This window comes from Callithrix jacchus, chromosome 16, assembly GCF_049354715.1.
Source record: "Callithrix jacchus isolate 240 chromosome 16, calJac240_pri, whole genome shotgun sequence".
Lineage (NCBI taxonomy): Eukaryota > Metazoa > Chordata > Mammalia > Primates > Cebidae > Callithrix > Callithrix jacchus.
In genome coordinates, this window is record NC_133517.1 from 67,699,706 (window position 1) to 67,719,329 (window position 19,624).

Sequence of the window (19,624 nt, forward strand, 5' to 3'; positions counted from 1 at the left end):
ATATAATGTATCACATTGATTGATTTGTGTATGTTGAACCATCTTCGCATACCTGGGAAAAATCTTACTTGCTCATGATGAATGATTTTCCTTCCTTCCTCCCTAACTTACTTATTCTCTTTCTCCCTTTCTTTCTTTTACTTTTTCCTTCCCTTCCCTTCCCTTCCCTTCCCTTCCCTTCCCTTCCCTTCCCTTCCCTTCCCTTCCCTTCCCTTCCCTTCCCTTCCCTTCCCTTCCCTTCCCTCCCCTCCCCTCCCCTCCCCTCCCCTCCCCTCCCCTCCCCTCCCCTCCCCTCCCCTCCCCTTCTCTTCCCTCCCTTCCTTCCTTCCTTCCCTCGTTCTTCATTCTTTTCTCCTTCCTTTCTTCCTTCCTTTTCTCCTTCATTTCTTCCTTCCTTCTTTTATTCCTTTCTTCCTTCTCTCTTTCTTTCTGTCTCCCTCCCCCATCCCCCTCCTCCCCCCTTCTTTCTCTCTCTCTCTCTCTCTTTTCTTTTCTTTTCATTGTTTTCTTTCTTACTGGGGTTTTACTTGGTGCTTAGTCTGGAGTGCAGTGGTGTGAACATGGCTCACTGCAACCTCTGCCTCAAATGCTCAAATGATCCTCCCACATCAGCCCCAAAGTAGCTGGGACTCCAGGTTGTGTCACCATGCCTGGATAATTTTTGTATTTTTTGAAGAGACATGGTCTCATCATGTTTCCCTGGCTGGTCTTGAACGCCTGAGCTCTAGTAATCTGCTCACCTTGGCTTCCCAAAGTGCTTGGATTACTGGTGTGATCCATGACACCTGGCTATAAATGATCTTGTTAATATTTTGTTGAAATTCAGTTTGCTGGTATTTTGATGAAAATTTTTGCATCAATATTCATCAGAGATATTGCCTATAGAGTTTTTTTTTGCCTATAGTGTTTTGTACTTTTTTTTTTTAATGTGTCTTTGGTTTTTGTATCTGGGTAATACTGGCCTTATAAAATGAGTTTGGAAGTATTCTCTCTTCTGTTTTTGGAATAGTTTGAATAGGACTAGTATTCATATTTTGCTTTATATCTTTGGTAGAATTCAGCAGTGTATCCTTCAGGTCCTGGGGTTTTCTCTACTGGGAGACTTTTTGTTACAGCTTCAATCTCATTACTCATTACTGATCTGTTCAGGTTTTACATTTCTTCCTGGTTTAATGTTGGTAGGTTCTATTTGTCTAGGAATGTATCATTTTTCTCTAGATTTTCTAATTTATTGATGTATGCACTTATAACTATAAATATCCCTCTTTGTACTGCTTGGCTGTGTTTCACAGCTTTTGGTATGTTGTGTTTCTATTACTTCCATGATCGTTTGTTTCAAGAAATGTTTCAATTTCCTTATTAATGTTTTCCTTGACCCACTGGTCATTCAGGAGCATATTGTTTAATTTTCATGTATTTGTATAGTTTCCAGAATTCCTCTTGTTAATTTCTAGTTTTATTCTATTGTGGTCAGAGAAGACGGTTGATATTATTTCAATATTTTGGAATATTCTAACAATTGTTTTGTAACCTAACATATGATGTATCATTGAGAATGATCTATGTGCTGAGGAGAAAAAAATGTGTATTCTGCAGACTTTAGATGAAATGTTCTGTAAGTATCTATTAGGTTTATTTGTTCTATAGTGCAGAATAAGTCTGATATTTCTTTCTTGAGTTTCTTTCTGGGAGATCTGTTGAGTGCTGAAAGTAGGGTGTTGAGGTCTCCACTTATTACTCTCTTTAGCTCTAATAATCTCTCTTTAGCTTTAATACTCTCTCTCTCTTTAGCTCCAGTAATATTTGCTTTATATATCTGGGTGCTCCAGTGTTGAGTGCATATATATTTACCATCATTATATCCTATTGCTAGATTGACCCCCTTATCATTATAAAATGACCTTTTTTTGGCTCTTCTTACAGTTTTTGTCTTGAAATCTATTTTGTCTGATGCAAGTATAGCTATTCCTGCTATGTATATATATAGTACTTTAGGTTCTGGGGTACATGTGCTGATCATGCAGGATTGTTGCATAGGTACTACATGGCAATGTGGTTTGCTGCCTCCATTCCCCCATCACTTATATCTGGCATTTCTCCCCATGTTATCCCCAACCTCCCTATCCCCTGCTGTTCCTCCCCTAGTCCACCCCAACACACCCCAGTGTGTGATGCTTCCCTCCCTGTGTCCATGTGTTCTCATTGTTTAACACCAGCCTATGAGTGAGAACATGCAGTGTTTGATTTTCTGTTCTTGTTTCAGTTTGCTGAGAATGATGGTTTCCAGGTTCATCCATGTCCCTAAAAAGGACACAAATTTGTTGTTTTTTTATGGCTGCATAGTATTCCATGGTGTATATGTGCCACATTTTCTGTGTGCAGTCTATCATCGATGGGCATTTGGGTTGGTTCCAGATCTTTGCTATTGCAAACAGTGCTGCAATGAACATACATGTGTATGTGTCTTTATAACAGAACGATTTATAATCCTTTGGGTATATACCCAGTAATGGGATTGTTGGGTCAAAGGGAATTTCTATTTCTAGATCTTTGGCATGGAATCTCTTTGTCCATCCTTTTATTTTCAGTCTATGTATATCTTTATAGGTGAAGTGTATTTCTTGTAGGCAGTATATCATGGAATCTTGTTTTCTTCTTTAATTCATCCATTCACTCTTTATCTTTTGATTGATGAATTTAGCCCATTTACAATTAATGTTATTATTGATAAACAGGGATTTACTCTTGCCATTTTGTAACTTCTTTTCTGTTTGTTTTGTCACCTTCTTTTCTTTGTTTTTACCTTTCTTTTGGTAAAGGTGATTTTCTCTTGTGATGTTTTATTTTTTTGCATTTTGTTTTGTGTATCCATTCTAAATTTCTTGATGTGAGGTTACTTCGAGACTTTCAAACACTGTCTCATAACCAATTATTTTAAATTGATGAGAACTTAACACTGATTGCATAAAGAAATAAACAAGCAGAAAGAAAACTAATAAAAACTCCACATTAGCTTCCCACTTTAACTTTTTGTTGTCTTTATGTCTTATTGTACTATGTCTTGAAAAGTTGTTGTAGTTGTTATTTTTGATTGATCCATCATTTAGTCTTTCTATGTAAGTGTAGTTTACAAATCACAATTATAGTTATATATTATTATAATATTATGTATAGGTTATAATATAATATATATATTATAGTTATAATGTTTGTGTTTTTCCATGTGCTTTCTATAATCAGTGAGTTTTATGTCTTTAGATGATTTCTTCTTGCTCATTAAGGTCATTTTTTTTTCAGATTGAAGGATTCCCTTTAACATTTCTTGTAAGATAGGTCTGGTGTTGATGAATTTCTCAGCTCTTATTTGTCTGGAGTGGTCTTTATTGCTCCTTAATCCTTGGAGGATATTTTTTGCCAGGTATACTAGGATAAAAGCTTTTTTTAATTCAGCAATTTAAATATGTCATGCCACTCTCTCCTGGCCTGTAAGGTTTCCAGTGAAAAGTCTGTTGCCAGACATATTGGAACTCCATTGTATGGTATTTGTTTCTTTTTCCTTGCTGCTTTAGGATCCTTCCTTTATCCTTGATCTTTGAAAGTTTGATTATGAGATGCCTTGAGATAGTCTGCTTTGAGTTATATCTACGTGGTGGTCTAGAACGTACTTGTACTAGAATGTTGATATCTTTCTCTAGGTTTGGGAAATTCTTTAATATTAGTCCTTTGGATAAACTTTCTTACCTTATCTCTTTTTATATGTCCTCTTAAAGGCCAACAATAGTTAAAGCTGTCTTTCTGAGGCTATTTTCTAGATCATATACATGTGCTTCATTGTTTTTTATTTTTTCTTCTTTTGTCTCTTCTGATTGCATATTTTCAAACAGACTGTCTTCAACTCACTAATACTTCCTTATGCTTGACTGAATCTACTATTAAGTGACTCTCATGCACTCTTCAGTTTGTCAATTGCATTTTTCAACTCCAGAATTTCTGCTTGATTCTTTTTGATTATTTCAATTTCTTTTTCAAATTTACCTGTTAGAATTCTGAATTCCTTCTCACGTTATCTTGAATTCCTTTGAGTGTCCTCAAAACACTATTTTGAATTCTTTATCTGAAAGGTCACATGTCTCTTTTTCTCCAGGATTTGTCTCTGGTAGCTTATTTAGTTCATTGGTGAGGTCATGTTTTCCTGGGTGATCCTGATTCTTGTAGATGTCTTTTGATATCTAGGCATTGATGAGTTAGGTATTTATTGTAGTCTTCTCAGTCTGGGCTTGTTTGTGCCTGTCCTTGAGAAGGCTTTCCAGGTATTCAAAGGGAGTGGGACTCCCTGTTTAGTTAATCTCTGTGGTTGTTGCAGATTTGTAGAGGTTCTGCTTTGGTGGTCTTGAATAAGATCCATAATAGTTATCTGCATTTTCAGGCAAAGAATCTTGTCCTTTCCCCTTACTTTCTCCCAAACAAATGGGGTCTCTCTCTCTTTGCTGAGCCACCTGGAACTGGGAGGGTGGTGATGCAAGCACACCTGTGGCTACCACCACTGGCACAGCACTGGGTTAGACCTGAAGCCAGCCCAGTGTTGGGTCTCACCCGTGGCCTGCTATAACCACTACCTGGCTATCACCTGTGTTCACTCAAGGCCCAAGGGCTCTACAGTCAGTAGGTGATAAAGCCAGTGAGGTTTTTGTACTCCCCTTCAGAGCAGTGAGTATTCTCAGTCCCTGGGTGGGTACAGAGATGCTGTCTGGGAGCTAGGGATTGAGGGATTGGAGTAAACAAACCTTATAAATTTACCTTATGTTCTACTCTACTGCTGCTAAGCTGTCGCTCAAATCATAAGACATAGTTTTTCCCACTCACCCTCCCCCTTTCACAGGCAGAGGATCCCAGAGGGGTTCTGCCAGGCCATTACCTATGTTTGCTGACAGCCCATGGGCTCATCAGTCAGCTTGTGGTAAATTATAGCTGGACTGGGTCTCACCCTTTAGGGAAGTGGGCTCTCCTCTGGCCCAGGGCAGGTCCAGAAATGCTGTTGAAGAGCCTAGGCCTTGTCTAGAGGGCCCTGAGAGCCTGTTTGGTACACTGCATCACTGTGGCTGAGCTCGTACCTACGATGCAAGACAAAGCTTCCTTTACTTTTCCTTCTGCTTTTCTCAAACAGAAGGATTTTTTCACCACAGCCACCACAGCTGGGAATATGCTGGGGCACACCTGTAGTCAGCACATCTCAGAGCCCAAGGCCCACTACATACTATATGGGTACTGCTGCTGGTTATTTAGGGCCCAGTGGTTCTTTATTCAGCAGGTGATGAATTCTGCCAGGGCTGTGTTCTTCCCTTCAAGGCAGTAGGTTTCTTTCTCCCCCAGGAGTGTCTAGAGCTGTTATCTAGGAGTTAGGGCTTGGAATGGGGGCCTCACAACTCTGCCCAGTCTCCTATCCTACTGTGGCTGAGATGGCTTCCAAGATGCAGGACAAAATTTCTGTGCTCTTTGCTCTCTTCCACTTAATCAAAGGGAATGACACACTTTCATTGCTGTGAGTTGCACTGCCTGGGATTAAGGGCGGGGTAGCACAACCACTGTTTTTTTAGCTACCCCAAGTAGTGTCTCTCTAGGTCATGTGTCACTCTAGTTCTCTGTCTCTGAGACCAGCTTAGCATTAGGAATTACCTAAAAATTGCAGTCCTCATGTCCTAAACTGACCTCTAAGTTCTCCTAGGAGACTGACCTTTAAGTTCTCCTAGGACTCCAGAGCACTTTGGCTGGCATTACTGAGGCTTACCAGGAAACTTGAGTTCTGAAAGAAGGAATGGGCAATTCCCCTTTTACTAGATCTGGTCCAAATGCTCCCTTTGTGCACTGGCACTGATTGAGTCCAGCCTGGCTCTGCTCTCTGCTATATGATAAGGCAGCACTGAGTTCAATGTAATGTCACCCAGTCACTGTACCCTCTCTCTCCCAAGTGTACAGCGTTTCCGAGAGGCTAGGCTACGGTGTGGCGATGAATGAAGAGTGGCTACAGTCATTCACTACCATCTCTCCAACACTCTTCAATGCCTTGTCCAATGATATAAAATTAAAACTGGGTACCGGGATTGCACAACTGATTTTTGGTTCTGTGATGGTGCTTTTCTTTGTGCAGATAGTTGTTAAAATTTGGTGTTTGTGTGGGGTGTATGAACCATGAAGGCTTCTATTGCACTATCTTGCTCATCCTTCTCTGGCAGTTTTTTTTTTTCCTCTACAACTTACACACTGCTTATCCCTGACTCCCTTTGGATTTCCACAGGAGCCCTGCTTGGTCTCAGCTCCCACAGACCCACAGAGAGCATTCATTCCCCCAGTCAGGCTCCTCCATTACCTGCAACTGTCCTTTTCCTCTGACCCAGTTACTGTCCCCAGGGGCCACAGGGAAACCAGGCTTTCTCCTTTAAACATTGGGATTGGTGTGAGTTTGTTGGGGAAAGAGGCTGCCTGGGGATCCATCTCTCTGGGGAAGATTTTCAACTGAATGTACATGTGATGGTACATGTGAAAAAAAAGGGGAGGAGAAAAGTGTTAGAGGTGAGACCAAGAAGGAAATAAGTATCAGAGGAAAAGTGGGGGTAGGCTAACGTTTGATGAGTAAACGCCTTTCTTACTCGTTCTCCAACTGAGTGGAACCTGGCCCTCCCCTCCCAGGATAATCTGCACAACAAAACCCCACGTGGTTGCCTTTGCTGATATTACCCAAGATCCTGGGGTCTGGCCTCCTGGGATAAGGGCAGGAGGAGGTATATAAGAGGGGTTCAGTGAAAGCAGGGCAGAAGGCTGGAGAAATCTAGTCTTTGAGCCTCTTTGGTGAGGAATTTCATTTTTCTTTTTATCATACAAACTAGGTGACACCCTCCCAATAGGTGAGTGTGAATTTGCTGGAGGTGAGGGCGGGGATCGCATCCTGCACACAGGTAAGTAAGGCAAATTGCCCCTGCTTTGCCTTTGCCACCATTGCCCTAGGGCTGGCCCTTGGTCATGTGGAATGGGAAGGGTTCAGAAAGGCTAGAAAATGAAGGGATGGATGGGGATGGGGCAGGAAGAAGTTAAGCAAGAGGAAGGAAGTGGTAGGAGAGCAGAACCCTCTGAAACATCTCAAAAGCAAATTTGGTGGGGATGAGGAAGGGAGATGCTGACTTGATTCTCCTTCTAGGAGGAATAGAGGAATCCTGCCAGCAAGGTGAGTATTTATTAAGGGAGACTCTGGGGCTTCTGGGTGGGAGCTGCAAGTCTTAGCACCCAAACTGGTAGTTTTCATGCCAGTCAGAAACTGAGGTCCACTTCCAAATTTACACTTTGATCATGAAACAAACATTTATTGAGGACTTATTGGACAACAAACAATATTCTGAACCTGAAAGTTATAGCAATGAACCAAAGAGACATAAATTCTTGCCTCTTTGGAGCTTCCAATCCAGTGATCCTCATCTCAAGCAGATTACTCTGAGGGCACCTGAGGCCTCCTAGGAGAGACAGAGAGCCCCAACATGCAGCCCGAGGTTCATTCTTCATTGACATTGAGGATTCTGGAAAAACTGCATGATAATAAGGGTAGCTTATATGTGCCAAGTGTCTTACATGCATACACTCTGTTGTTTTTTTTGAGATGGGGTGTTACTAGGTTGACCAGGCTGGTCTTGAACACCTGGCCTCAAACAGTCCCCCCATCTCAGCCTCCCAAAATGCTGGGATTACATGAGCAAGCATGCTTGGCCTACATAAACTCTTATAATGCTCATAACATCCCATTTAACAAACATGGAAACTGATTCCAGAGCCCCCAAGATTTTTGCCTCTAAAGCCCAATGCTAGATTTTACAGTATTCCTGACATGTTCTAGAAATGACCACTTTGTCATTCTCTTCCACCTGCGATGATGTCATTTCAGAATCTCAATCTCTGCTCCCAGTGTTCTGTTTCCTCCTTTCAGAGCACTGGATTGTCTGTCCATCTTTTTAGCTTCTTGTAACAGCTCTACTCCCAGAGCTCAAGCATGCCATCAGCAGAGATAATTTTGGTTAGCAGCTGAAAGGGATAGAGGAGTTTGGCTCATATTCATGCAAACAGGCTGTCATTCCATGGATGTTCTAATCGAAGAATTGTCCCCACTTTCTGGTTGCTGTTGATGCCTGAGAACAGATTTCAAGTGTCTACAAGGGGAGGTTTCCCGGAACATAGAGGCACTGGCCCAGCTCTCAAGGGATGTTCAGGGTGTCGTGTTCTCTAGTATCCTGGCCATGCTCAGAGACAGACAGAATCTGCAAGACCTGATGTACATGGTGAGCGGTTCCACAGTTGCATAGGTCTGGTAAAAGCTGTAAATGGGATTGCTTAGGAGATATGACTACCAAGTTACATGGGGGAGGAAGAATAAGCGAGATGCCAGGGGTCTGAGAAAGACTGGGGACTCTGGGACCCAAGCACAGTGGGCCAGGATGTGCTAACCACCACACACTGAGGCTGCTTGATATCCCCTGTGGGAGGTAGAGAACCCTTATTCCTACCCTTTGGTTATCACCAGTAGATAGGCAAATTATATAACATTACTGTTATTAGTGTTAACAATAATACCTGTCTTCTGTAGCTGGAATTGGACAGCTCAGGTCATTTGCATGGCCCTGGTGGTGCCATCCTAAAGATACTTCAACAGGATTCAAACCATGCATTGTCTAAATCAAAGGAACCCATTCTGAATCTCCTTGAAGCCATAATGGGTAAGAGTAATTAAAGGGAAGAATGGGAGAGTCATAATGTTGGTCCCCAGGACCCGGAAACGCTGTGTTATATGCCATGTCTCCAAAGCCCTTTGAATGCCATGGGTTTTATCCTTACATCACAGCTCTCTCTAAGGTCAGAGGGCTCACTGTGATAACTTGCCATATGATACAGAATGAATTTAAGGTCTAGGAAGTCACCAGCTCATGTCCATCCACAGATCACTGGAGGTGGGTGATTTCAGCCTTCAGCCCTTGAATCCCATCCTTTTGTCCCTCTTATTTAGCGTCCTGGAGAACCATTCTCAAGGACTTCCCAGGGCAGAGAATTTGATCTTCAAGTTGAATGGGTTTATTCCTCTGTCTTAGAGTTATTCTTTCAGGGGTTCTCCTGCTTTACGGTAGGAAGAAAAATCTGGATTCTTCACTACTGTCTTTCCCCACATGTTCCCTCAGTGTTGAGTGACATCCAACATGATTTGCTGGCCTATTCCATGAAGAAGAGGATCCTGCTTCAGCAACAGGAGATGGTGAGGACTTCCCAGGGACCAGAAGTTCAGGGAAGGGGACGAGGAAACCAGAGTTAAGAAGAATGAATCTGAGGAAAGAGATGATACAGGTTTATGCCAAAAGAGGAGTCCCGATCCCAGGGTGGCCACTGGGAAGTCCCTAGCTGCAGTGTCCTTCTGGAGACCTGACCCAGTGGGTATGAGTCACCCTCAGAAGTGTCTCAGTTTCCATGGCAATCCCTGTGGCATTCCCCAGCAGGTCTAAAATAGCCACATTGGAGCACAGGACTTTGAGGTCTAAGGGGATATGATATTCCTGCTCTAAGCACACTGTTACCATTTGCTGATCACTCCTGCTCTAGTTACACTGTTATGATTTGCTAATTTCTCTGTTTTTCTCTCTCCAAGTATATGTATACATAAATACATACCTTTATATGCATATACCATATACATACATATGTGCATATCCATTTAGAAATAAAACTACTTACCGTTATTCTACAAGGGGAGTTTTATTTTCACCATTTTGTAGACGTGGAACCTGATTTCCAATAACTTGATCTGCTGATTATAGGATACAATCAGCATGTAACTCCTGGTCCTCTGGATCCCAGAGCTCTTGTTCCTTTTATTATCCTCCATGGGTCCCCGGCTGCTGGGGCAGAAGCTTTCTCTTCCTGACCTTAAAGGGTGATCTGTAGAATCTGATCATTCTTCTTCTAGGTAAGGAGCATCCTGGAGCCAAACTTCAGATACTCCGGGAGCAATCCCTTCACCCTCAAGCCCGAGCTCCTTGCCCCACTCCAGAGGGAGGATTTGGCCATCACCTATGGCCTGTTGGAGGGGTGTGGCCTGAGGATGGAGCTGGATAGCCCCAAGTCAACCTGGGTTGGAGCCCTGAAGATACCGCTGTCTGCCCTCTATGAGACTCTCTCATTGCTGCAGCAGCTGGCTGAGGCCTAAGCCTTCCATGATGGGCAGTCAATCCAGAGATGCTGGCCCCTGCCCAGTCTATGTTGTGAGTGTCTTTAGGGGTGCAAGAGATAGGGCTGTGCCTCTCCGCTCTTCCAGGTGGAGTAGAGACGGCCGTGGGTAGAGACTTTAGGAAATGTTTTGGGGGTGGTGGAATATTCTATATATTGACAGGGGTTTATATATTTGTCAAAACTCCTCAAATAGTATGTTAAAGATGTAAGCATTTCACTATGTTTAAATTTTACTTCAAAATAATAAAAACAAATACTGACTCTAGTTCATGGTGTGCATTTTGAATTGTTTTGTGCAAAGCGTACCCATAACGTTAGATAACTTACATTGAAATGCAACAAAAAGTAAGTTGACTTGATAATAGACAGATATGTGACCAAGGAAATGTGATAAAGTATTAATAATTGGGGACTATGGGTGAAGAATATAAAAGAGTTTTTTTTAACTCTTGAAACATTTTGTGAGTTTGAAATTGTTTCACATCAAACGTTAGCCCCCAAATGTGCGTGTATGTGTGTATGTGTATATTCCTCAATTATTAACATTTTGTCACATTTTCTTGGTCATGTATCTGTCTCATCCTGTGCTCTCTGTGTCATTTGCTAATGCCACCTGGCCTCCTGAGCTGCAGGCCGGGAGTCCACCTCGACTCGTCTCTCTCCTTAACCCCCGATCAACACAGTCCAGCCGACTCACCATCGCCCTCCTCTTCTCACCTGGACAGCGGGTCCAGTGCTCCCAGCTGGTTTTCCCACCACCATCTGTTCTCTTCAAATTCTCCTTAAATCCTGGAGGCTCATATCACAGCAGGCATGGGGAATAATTTAAAAAAATGCAACCCTTATATTTCACTCCTCTGCCTAAAATCCTTTAGAAGCCTCCTGTCATCTAGAATCATCAACCAAGATTTTAAACATGACATCTCATCAGAATCACATTGGCCTGCATTCTCACATGACAATAATCAAGTGAATAATCACCCATTCACTCCAGTGTATTCCAATAATCCCTATTTCTCACATCGTGTTTCACTTTTAGATGGTGTTTACTTATTTTCTGCTAAAAAAAGGCAAGGAAGTGAATTCTCCCATCTTGTTCTTCTACCATCTCCTATTTCCCAATTATTTTATTATTTGTAAATTGCCAAGGAGTGTAACCATATTCCTCAGGGTTGTTTAGTATTAATTCTTTATTTAATTTTTTATCTTTTGAGGGAGAGTCTGACTCTGTCACCCAGGCTGGAGTGCAGTGGCATGATCTTGGTTCACTGCAACCTCCACCTCCCAGGTTCAAGTGATTCTTTTGTCTCAGCCTCCTGAATAGTTGGGATTACAGGCATGCACTATTACACCCGGCTAATTTTTGTATATATATATTTTTTGTAGAGGCGGGGTTTCGCGATGTTGGCTAGGCTGGTCTTGAACTCTTGGTCTCAAGTAATCTACCTGCCTCAGCCTCCCAAAGTGCTAGGATTACAGGCATGAGTTCACAGACTATCTAAATTTATTCATTGGTAACTAACAGTCATTTTATTCCTTGATTGGCTGTGATCAAATAATTTTTTCAGTAGTGCTTCACTCCCCATGTCCCTTCGTATTTGGAAAACTTTGCCTCTTCTCTTTATTCTTGAGGATCTCTTTGGAGATAGATTATCTTCTTAGGTAACACCTTCTTGCCCTCAGTCTTTTGTGGCCATGCAAAGGTCTCCTGTTGACTTACTGATACTTTGAAGAAGATCAAGGCCAGTAAAAGTTTCTCAAACTCTCCACAAATACATCTAAACGTATGCCTGAAGAATTCATTCTTCATCCTTGAAGTTAAGCACTTTAACCAGGCAATACCTGTGATTCAGTCACTCTGTATTACTTATCCTGGGACACTGTGCCTTGTGAGCTGCAGATCCAATTCAGGAAATTTTCCTCTTATAATAATAAAATCGCTTTTATATTCTATATGTTAGGTTCTCTACCTCACAGTTGCCAATCATCCTTTAGGATTCTCCATATATTATCTTGTGTAATTCCTGCATCTTTGATTTTTTTTTTCATCTGCGTTCTGTGAGATCATGGCAGGTCTTTCCTCTATGTCTGTAACTCAACTCTCAATATAATTCCTTTCCATTTTATCAGTTCAGATATGGTGTTGTGATCTTCCGTTCATTTCCTTAACTTTGCAATCTCTCTTTTCACGTATTTATGTTGTTTTACTTTTGCAACTTTGAGGTTTTGCCTTATTAAAATATTTTTCTTAAATTCTTCCATAGCACAAAACAGTTCTTTTTCTTTTTTCTTTTCCCCGAGATGGAGTTTCGCTCCTGTTACCCAGGCTGGAGTGCAATGGCGCGATCTCGGCTCACTGCAACCTCCGCCTCCTGGGTTCAGGGAATTCTCCTGCCTCAGCCTCCTGAGTAGCTGGGATTACAGGCATGCGCCACCATGCCTAGCTAATTTTTTGTATTTTTAGTAGAGACGGGGTTTCACCATGTTGACCAGGATGGTCTCGATCTCTTGACCTCGTGATCCACCCGCCTTGCCCTCCCAAAGTGCTGGGATTACAGGCGTGAGCCACTGCAGCCGGCCAGTTCTTTTTCTTGAGCTACATTTTCCACCTGTATTGATTCCTCCACTCTTCTTTTTGTGTAGTGTTTTGTATGGATCCTCTGTCACCCCCACCAACCTTTTCCCTCGTAATGCTCATCCTCAGCATGAGCAGCTCTGCCCAAACTCTATTTGTACAAAGATAATCGGGTAAATGAGTTTTTCTCAACCCTCTTACCGATTAAATGAGATGGCTTCTGTTCCTCTGCAAACTATGGATTGAAAACTGTGTTTTCCATTACTTAAGGTCGTGGCATGTGGAAGGGAAGGAGGGCTCATCTGGGGCTCTGGGCAGTCTTAGATAATTGCCCGGCCTCTCTTGTACCTTCTATGATTTTAAACATTCTTACATCAGCGACCTGAATTCATACAAGGAACTCGGGTCCTTTGGTCAATCCTTGTACTGATTAGATAGTGGGATCATCATGTCAGGTGATCTGAAGTCAAATTTCTTACTTTCTTCAAACTAGGGTGAATGAAACTGGCCCTTCATTATTGGAACAGCAGGGGCTCCCATCCCAAACCCTAGGAGTGTTGCATTGAGAACTTTTTTTGGCCCATGAACATCTGCTTTATTCACTCCGTTTCTTTATAGGCATTTAAAGATTTCCACCCTGCTGGGATGAGATCCCTGACATCCTTTCTCGCTCTCCTTTATTTCACCCTCTTCTTGTTTCCCCATTTTCTTAGGAACTACACCAGTCTTCTTCCCTGTTCAAGTTTCAGCGTAACATTTCCCTTTGGAAATGGCTTTGAGGCTAGTGGCTATATCTCGGGTGGGCCAGAATCTGAACTTGATCCAGCATCAGGATCTTCCCCAACACATTCTTTCCATGAGGACCCTGAGTCCTGGGGCTGTAGTCAGACCAGCCAGAATCTAAGCTTGGCTTGCTATTTCTTTCACTTTAGCTATTATTATGGATCACAATAAACAAGGAATTGTATGTTTTGCTCTTTCTTGTTAATTTGCATTTCCTGATGCACACAAGGAGCCAGCTTTCTTAGGAGTTGGATCTCTCTTTTCCCAATTCCATTGCTGGCCAGGCTCAGTGACTCATGCCTGTAATCCCAGCACTTTGGGAGGTGGAGGTGGGTGGATCACTTGAGGTCAGAAGTTAGAGACCAGCCTGGTCAACATGGTGAAACCCTGTCTCTATTAAAACTACAAAAATTAGTCAGGAGTGGTGGCATGTGCCTGTAGTCCCAGCTACTCTGGAGGCTGAGGCAGGAGAATTGCTTGAACCCAGGCCATGGAGGCTGCAGAGAGTCAAGATTGTGCCACTGCACTCCAGCCTGGGTGACAGAGCAAGACTGTCTCAAAAAAAAAAAAATTTCATTGCTTAACTCGTCAGTTAAGATAAGAATTAGTATTTAGAAAACAAAGGTCCTCAACTTCTATCGTAACCGATCACTGCACAGATGGAATTTTATTTTATAGGTTTCTAGGGACTAGGTAGCCATTCAGGAATCAATGTTTATTCATCTCTCACTCTTTTATTCTTTCTCTTCCCAAAGCACATGTTTCAGTGAGTCAGAGTAACTGTAGCCAATATGACTTTTGTGAGATCAGAAAACAACTCCTGAAATTAACTACCTGGAGTCAGGCTGAATTTTACAGACTCAGGGCACTGCCCTCACCTCAGACACAAGCCGCAAATTTGGGAGTTCCCAGAACATCTTCACTTTTTACCAGCTGACTACAAACTTGGGGTTTCTCACTAGACCCTCTGGTTCAATAACTAACACAACTCAGAACTCACTGAAAGTGTCATACTTGCATTTACATTTTATCACCGCAAAAGGATACAAATTGGAATCAGCAAAACGTTGAGTTGCATAGAGTGAGGTCTAGGAGGTTCTGACATGTAAAATTTGTTTTTTTAAAAAATATCTTTTATTGTGTATATTTAAGGTATATGACACACATATAAACAGTAAAATGATTACTGTGTTAGTCTGGTTTCATGCTGCTGATAAAGACATCTGAGACTGGGTAATTTATGAAGAAAAAAAGGCAGACAAAGAGGGGATGAGAACCAAATGAAGAGGGAAACCCCTTATAAAACCATCAGATCTTGTGAGACTGATTCACTACCATGAGAACAGTACTGGGGAAACTGCCCCATGATTCAATTACCTGCCACCCAGTCCCATAACATGTGGGAATTATTGGATCTACAATTCAAGATGAGATTTGGGTGGGGACACAGCCAAACCATATCAGTTACTATGGTAAAGCAGAAGAACATAATTGTGAAAGTTCCATGTCCTCAGGGACAGCTCAGCCTCTTGGCACATCTAGGTACACAGAATATCATCAATCAAGGAAGCTCACCTGAAGCAGGGCTCTCAGCATGTTGGTGCATGGAGGAGTGGGGTATGTAATTAAGATTTTATATTTCAAGTCTATGGTTTTTCCAGTGTAAATGATAGGAAGTAAAACTCCATTTTGGTCAATCTTGTCTGGTGGTGATATGCAGAAAGTACAGCTCTAAGCTATGTCCTCAATGTGCCACACATCAGATTCCTAAGATTAAGAAAACTGGGTATGTGACTTTTACGAATATTAGAGGAGGCAGAAGTAAAATAAAGGCATTGTGAAGATTGTCAGCTGGAAGGAATGTGACTATTCTGTGCGTCAGTTCTGGGATGTTGCTTAGAAGTTGTAGGTGTGGCAATTCTGTAAACACAGTCTCTCCTCCTTCAGGCACTTCACTTATTCCTGAAAGCCCACACGGAGTAAACGGAAAGGGAATGGGTTTTGAGCAAGATGTTTTTTGTCCTGTTGCTTTATCTTTAGAATAGTGTTGTAAGATTGGATTACATAATACATGCAAGGTGTTTGACAGTAAGGAAGTGTTAAAAACATTAATTTCTCTTGTACAGATGTTCACACTCCCATAGCCGGGCAGTTCAGAGGTGCTTCCCAGGGTCCTGGCCCTTGGACTCATCCCTTCTCCTGATGCTGACGTCTGCCTTTCTTGCTGTCTCATGCTGACATACATAGACTGAGTCCCTTGTCCTCCAGAGAGTGGGGAAAAAAGGTAGAATAATAGACCTATGAAGTTAGGATTCTCCAGAAAGACAGAACTATATATATATATATGTGGAGACTTATTAGAGGAATTGGCTCACATCACACAAGTGTTTCCAAAATACAAAAATAAACACTGGCTTTTTTGGGTCTGTATAATATGGAAGGGGTGTCCTTTGGAGAAAACTTTGCAGTTCTAGTTCCTTGGTGGAACAATTTTTTTTTTTGATATATACACAGTAATGGGATTGCTGGGTTGGATAGTAGTTCTGTTATAAATTTTTTGAGACATCTCCAACTGCTTTCCACAGTGGCCGAACTAATTTACATTCCCGTCAACAGTGTATAAGCATTCCCTTTTTTCTTGCAGCCTCATCAGCATCTGTTGTTTTTTTGACATTTAATAATCGCCATTCTGACTGGTGTGAGATAATATCCCACTGTGGTTTTGATTTGCATTTTTCTGATGATTAGCTATGTTGAACATTAAAAAAAAAATGATTGTTAGCCACTTGTATGTCTTCTTTTGAGAAGTATCTGTTCATGTCTTTTGCCCGTTTTTTGATGGGGTTATTTGTTTTTAGCTTGTTCAATTAATTAAGTTTCTTATAGATTCTGGATTGTAGACATTTGTCAGATGCATAGTTTGCAAATGTTTTTTCCCATTCTGTAGGTTGTCTGTTTACTTTGCTGACAATTTCTTTTGCTGTGCAGAAGCTCTTTAGTTTAATTAGCTCCCATTTGTTGATTTTTGTTTTTATTGTAATTGCTTCCGAATTCAATCTTGGAGATTTTGTTTTTCCAGGAATTTATTCACTTCCTCTGGATTTTTTGGTTTGTGCATGTAGAGGAATTCATAATAGTCTCTGAGGATCTTTTATATACCTATGAGACTGGTTGTGATGCTACCTTTGTCTTTTCTGATTGTGCTTACTGGATCTTCTGTTTTTTTTTTTTCCTTGTTAATCTAGCTAGTGGTTTATTTTGTTTATTATATCAAAACAACTTTTGCTTTTGTTGATTTGTTGTATAGATTTTTGGGGCTCAATTTTGTTCAGTTCCACTCTGATTTTAGTTATTCATTTTCTTCTGCTAGCTTTGGGGTTATTTTGTTCTTGTTTTTCTAGTTCTAGGTGTGATGTCAGATCATTAATTTGAGATTTCTTCCTAATTTTTTGAGTTAGTCATTTAACACTCTAAACTTTCCTTTTAACACTGGTTTTGCTGCATCTCAGAGATTTAGGTATTTTGTATCTCTGTTTTCATTTATTTCAAGGAATTTTTTGATTTCCGCCTTAATTTTGTTTACCCAAAAGTGATTCAGGAGCAAGTTGTTTAATTTGCATGTAATTGTGTGCTTTTGAGAGATGTTCTTCTATTTTTGTTCTACTCTAGTCCCAGAGTATTGCTCGTATAATTTTATTTTATTTTTTAGTTTATTGAGACTTGCTTTATGACCAATCCAAGTGGTTGATCTTGGATTATGTTCCATGTGCAGTTGAGAAGAATGTATATTCTGTGGTTGATGGGTGTATTCTCTAGATGTCTATTAGGTCTGTATTAGTCAGGGTTCTGTAGAGGGACAGAATTAATGAAATATGCATGCCCACACAAACACACACACACACGAGTTTATTAAGTATTAACTTACATGATCACAAGGTCCCACACTAGGCCGTCTGCAGGCCGAGGAGCAAGGAGAGCCAGCCTGAGTTCAAAAGCTGAAGAACTTGGAGTCCAATGTTCGAGGGCAGGAAGCATCCAGCACAGGAGAAAGATGTCAGCTGGGAGGCTAAGCAAATCTCACCATTTCACATTTTTCTGCCTGTTTTATATTCACTGGCAGCTGATTAGATAATGCTCACCAGATTAAGGGTGGGTGTGCCTTCCCCTGCCCACTGACTCAAATGTGAATCTCTTTTGGCAACTCCCTCACAGACACATCCAGGATTACTACTTTGTATCCTTTAATCCAATCAAGTTGACAGTACTAACCATCACAAGGTCCAAATGGTCAAGTACCAATTTAAGTACGAAATTTCTTTGTTAATTTCTTGCCTCAATGATCTGTCTAATGCTGACAGTTGGTGTTGAAGTCCCGCACTATTACTGTGTGGCTAAGTCTTTTTGTAAGCCTTAAATACTTGTTTTATAAATCTAGATGCTCCAATGTTGGGTATGTATCTATTTAGGATAGTTAAGTCTCGTCGAATTGAAAACTTTATTATTATATAATGCCCTTATTTGTTCTGCTTGATGGCCATTGGTTTAAAGTCTGTGTTATCTGATAGTAGAATAGCAACCCTTGCTCTCTTGTGTTTTCATTTGTACAGGAGATCTTTTTCCAACCTTTTGCTTAGAGCCTAAGAGTATCATTACATGTGAGATGGGTCTCCTGAAGACAGCAGATGGATGGGTCTTGTTTTGTTAATCCAACTAGCCACTCTGTGACTTTTAAGTGGAGCATTTAGACCACTTACATTCAAGGAGCTGGCTACTTTGTAAAAGTGGGGTTGCTTTGTAGGGTCTGTAGGCTATGAGCAGGTATTGCTCTTTCATTTCCAAGTTTAGAACTCCCTTACAGATCTTTTACAAGGGTGGTCTAGTTGTAACAAATTTCTTTCATGTTTGCTTATCTGGAAAGGATTTTATTTCACCTTTGCTTATGAACTTTAGTTTGGCAGGATATGAAATTCCTGGTTTGAAATTCTCTCCTTTAAATATGTGAAGATAGACTCCCAATCTCTTCTGGTTTATAAGGTTTCTGTTGAGAAGTCTGTTTTTAACCTGGATGCGATTCCCTTTGTATATGATGTGACCTTTTTCTTTTTCTTTTTGCAACAGAGTCTTGCTCAGTTGTCCAGGCTGGAGCACAGTGTCATGATCTCAGTTCATTGCAACCTCCACCTCCTGGGTTCAAGCAATTCTCCTGCCTCAGCCTCCCGAGTATATGGGACTTCAGGTGCCTGCCACTGCACCCAGCTAATTTTTGTATTTTTAGTAGAGATAGGGTTTTGCCATGTTGGCCAGGCTGGTCTCAAACTCCTGACCTCAGGTGATCTGCCTGCCACAGCCTCCCAAACTGCTGGGATTACAGGTGTGAGCCACCATGCCTAGCTATGACCTTTTTCTTTAGCTATGTTTAAGGTTTTTTTTCCTTAGCATTGACTTGGGACATTCCGGTAATTATATGTCTTGGTGCTGCTCATTTTTTAAAATTGCATTTTAGGTTTTGGGGTACATGTGAAGGACATACAAGATTGTTGCTTAGGTACACACATGGCAGTATGATTTTCTGCCTTCCTCCCCATCACCTATATCTGGCATTTCCCCCCATGCTATCTCTCCCCAACTCCCCACTCTCTGCTGTTCTTCCCGTTTCCCCCAGACAGACCCCAGTGTGTGATGGTCCCCTCCCTGTGTCCATGTGCTCTCATTGTTCAATACCCACCTATGAGTGAGAACATGCGGTATTTGATTTTCTGTTCTTGTGTCAGTTTGCTGAGAATGATGGTTTCCAGGTTCATCCATGTCCCTACAAAGGACACAAACTCATCTTTTTTAATGGTTGCATAATATTCCATGGTGTATATGTGCCACATTTTCCCTGTCCAATCTTTCATCGATGGGCATTTGGGTTGGTGCCAAGTCTTTGCTATTGTAAACAGTGCTGCAATGAACATTTGTGTGCATGTGTCCTTATAGTAGAACAATTTATAATCCTTTGGTTATATACCCAGTAAT

At 41.4% G+C, this 19,624-nt stretch overlaps 1 protein-coding gene across 5 annotated transcripts in view; it reads left to right on the forward strand.

Moving 5' to 3' along the window:
• Positions 1 to 10,513, forward strand: part of LOC100412432 (gasdermin C) — a 47,419-nt gene extending 36,906 nt beyond the window's left edge. For all 5 annotated transcript variants that reach the window (XM_035277179.3, XM_078352438.1, XM_008983268.5 and 2 more), the window contains 6 exons: positions 6,882 to 6,899; positions 7,190 to 7,216; positions 8,176 to 8,315; positions 8,621 to 8,750; positions 9,207 to 9,280; positions 9,986 to 10,513. In XM_035277179.3, the coding sequence (XP_035133070.3) occupies positions 6,882 to 6,899; positions 7,190 to 7,216; positions 8,176 to 8,315; positions 8,621 to 8,750; positions 9,207 to 9,280; positions 9,986 to 10,225 (629 nt within the window). In that variant the 3' untranslated portion in view covers positions 10,226 to 10,513. The remainder of the gene's footprint in view (positions 1 to 6,881; positions 6,900 to 7,189; positions 7,217 to 8,175; positions 8,316 to 8,620; positions 8,751 to 9,206; positions 9,281 to 9,985) is intronic.
• The last annotated feature ends 9,111 nt before the right edge of the window (positions 10,514 to 19,624 follow it).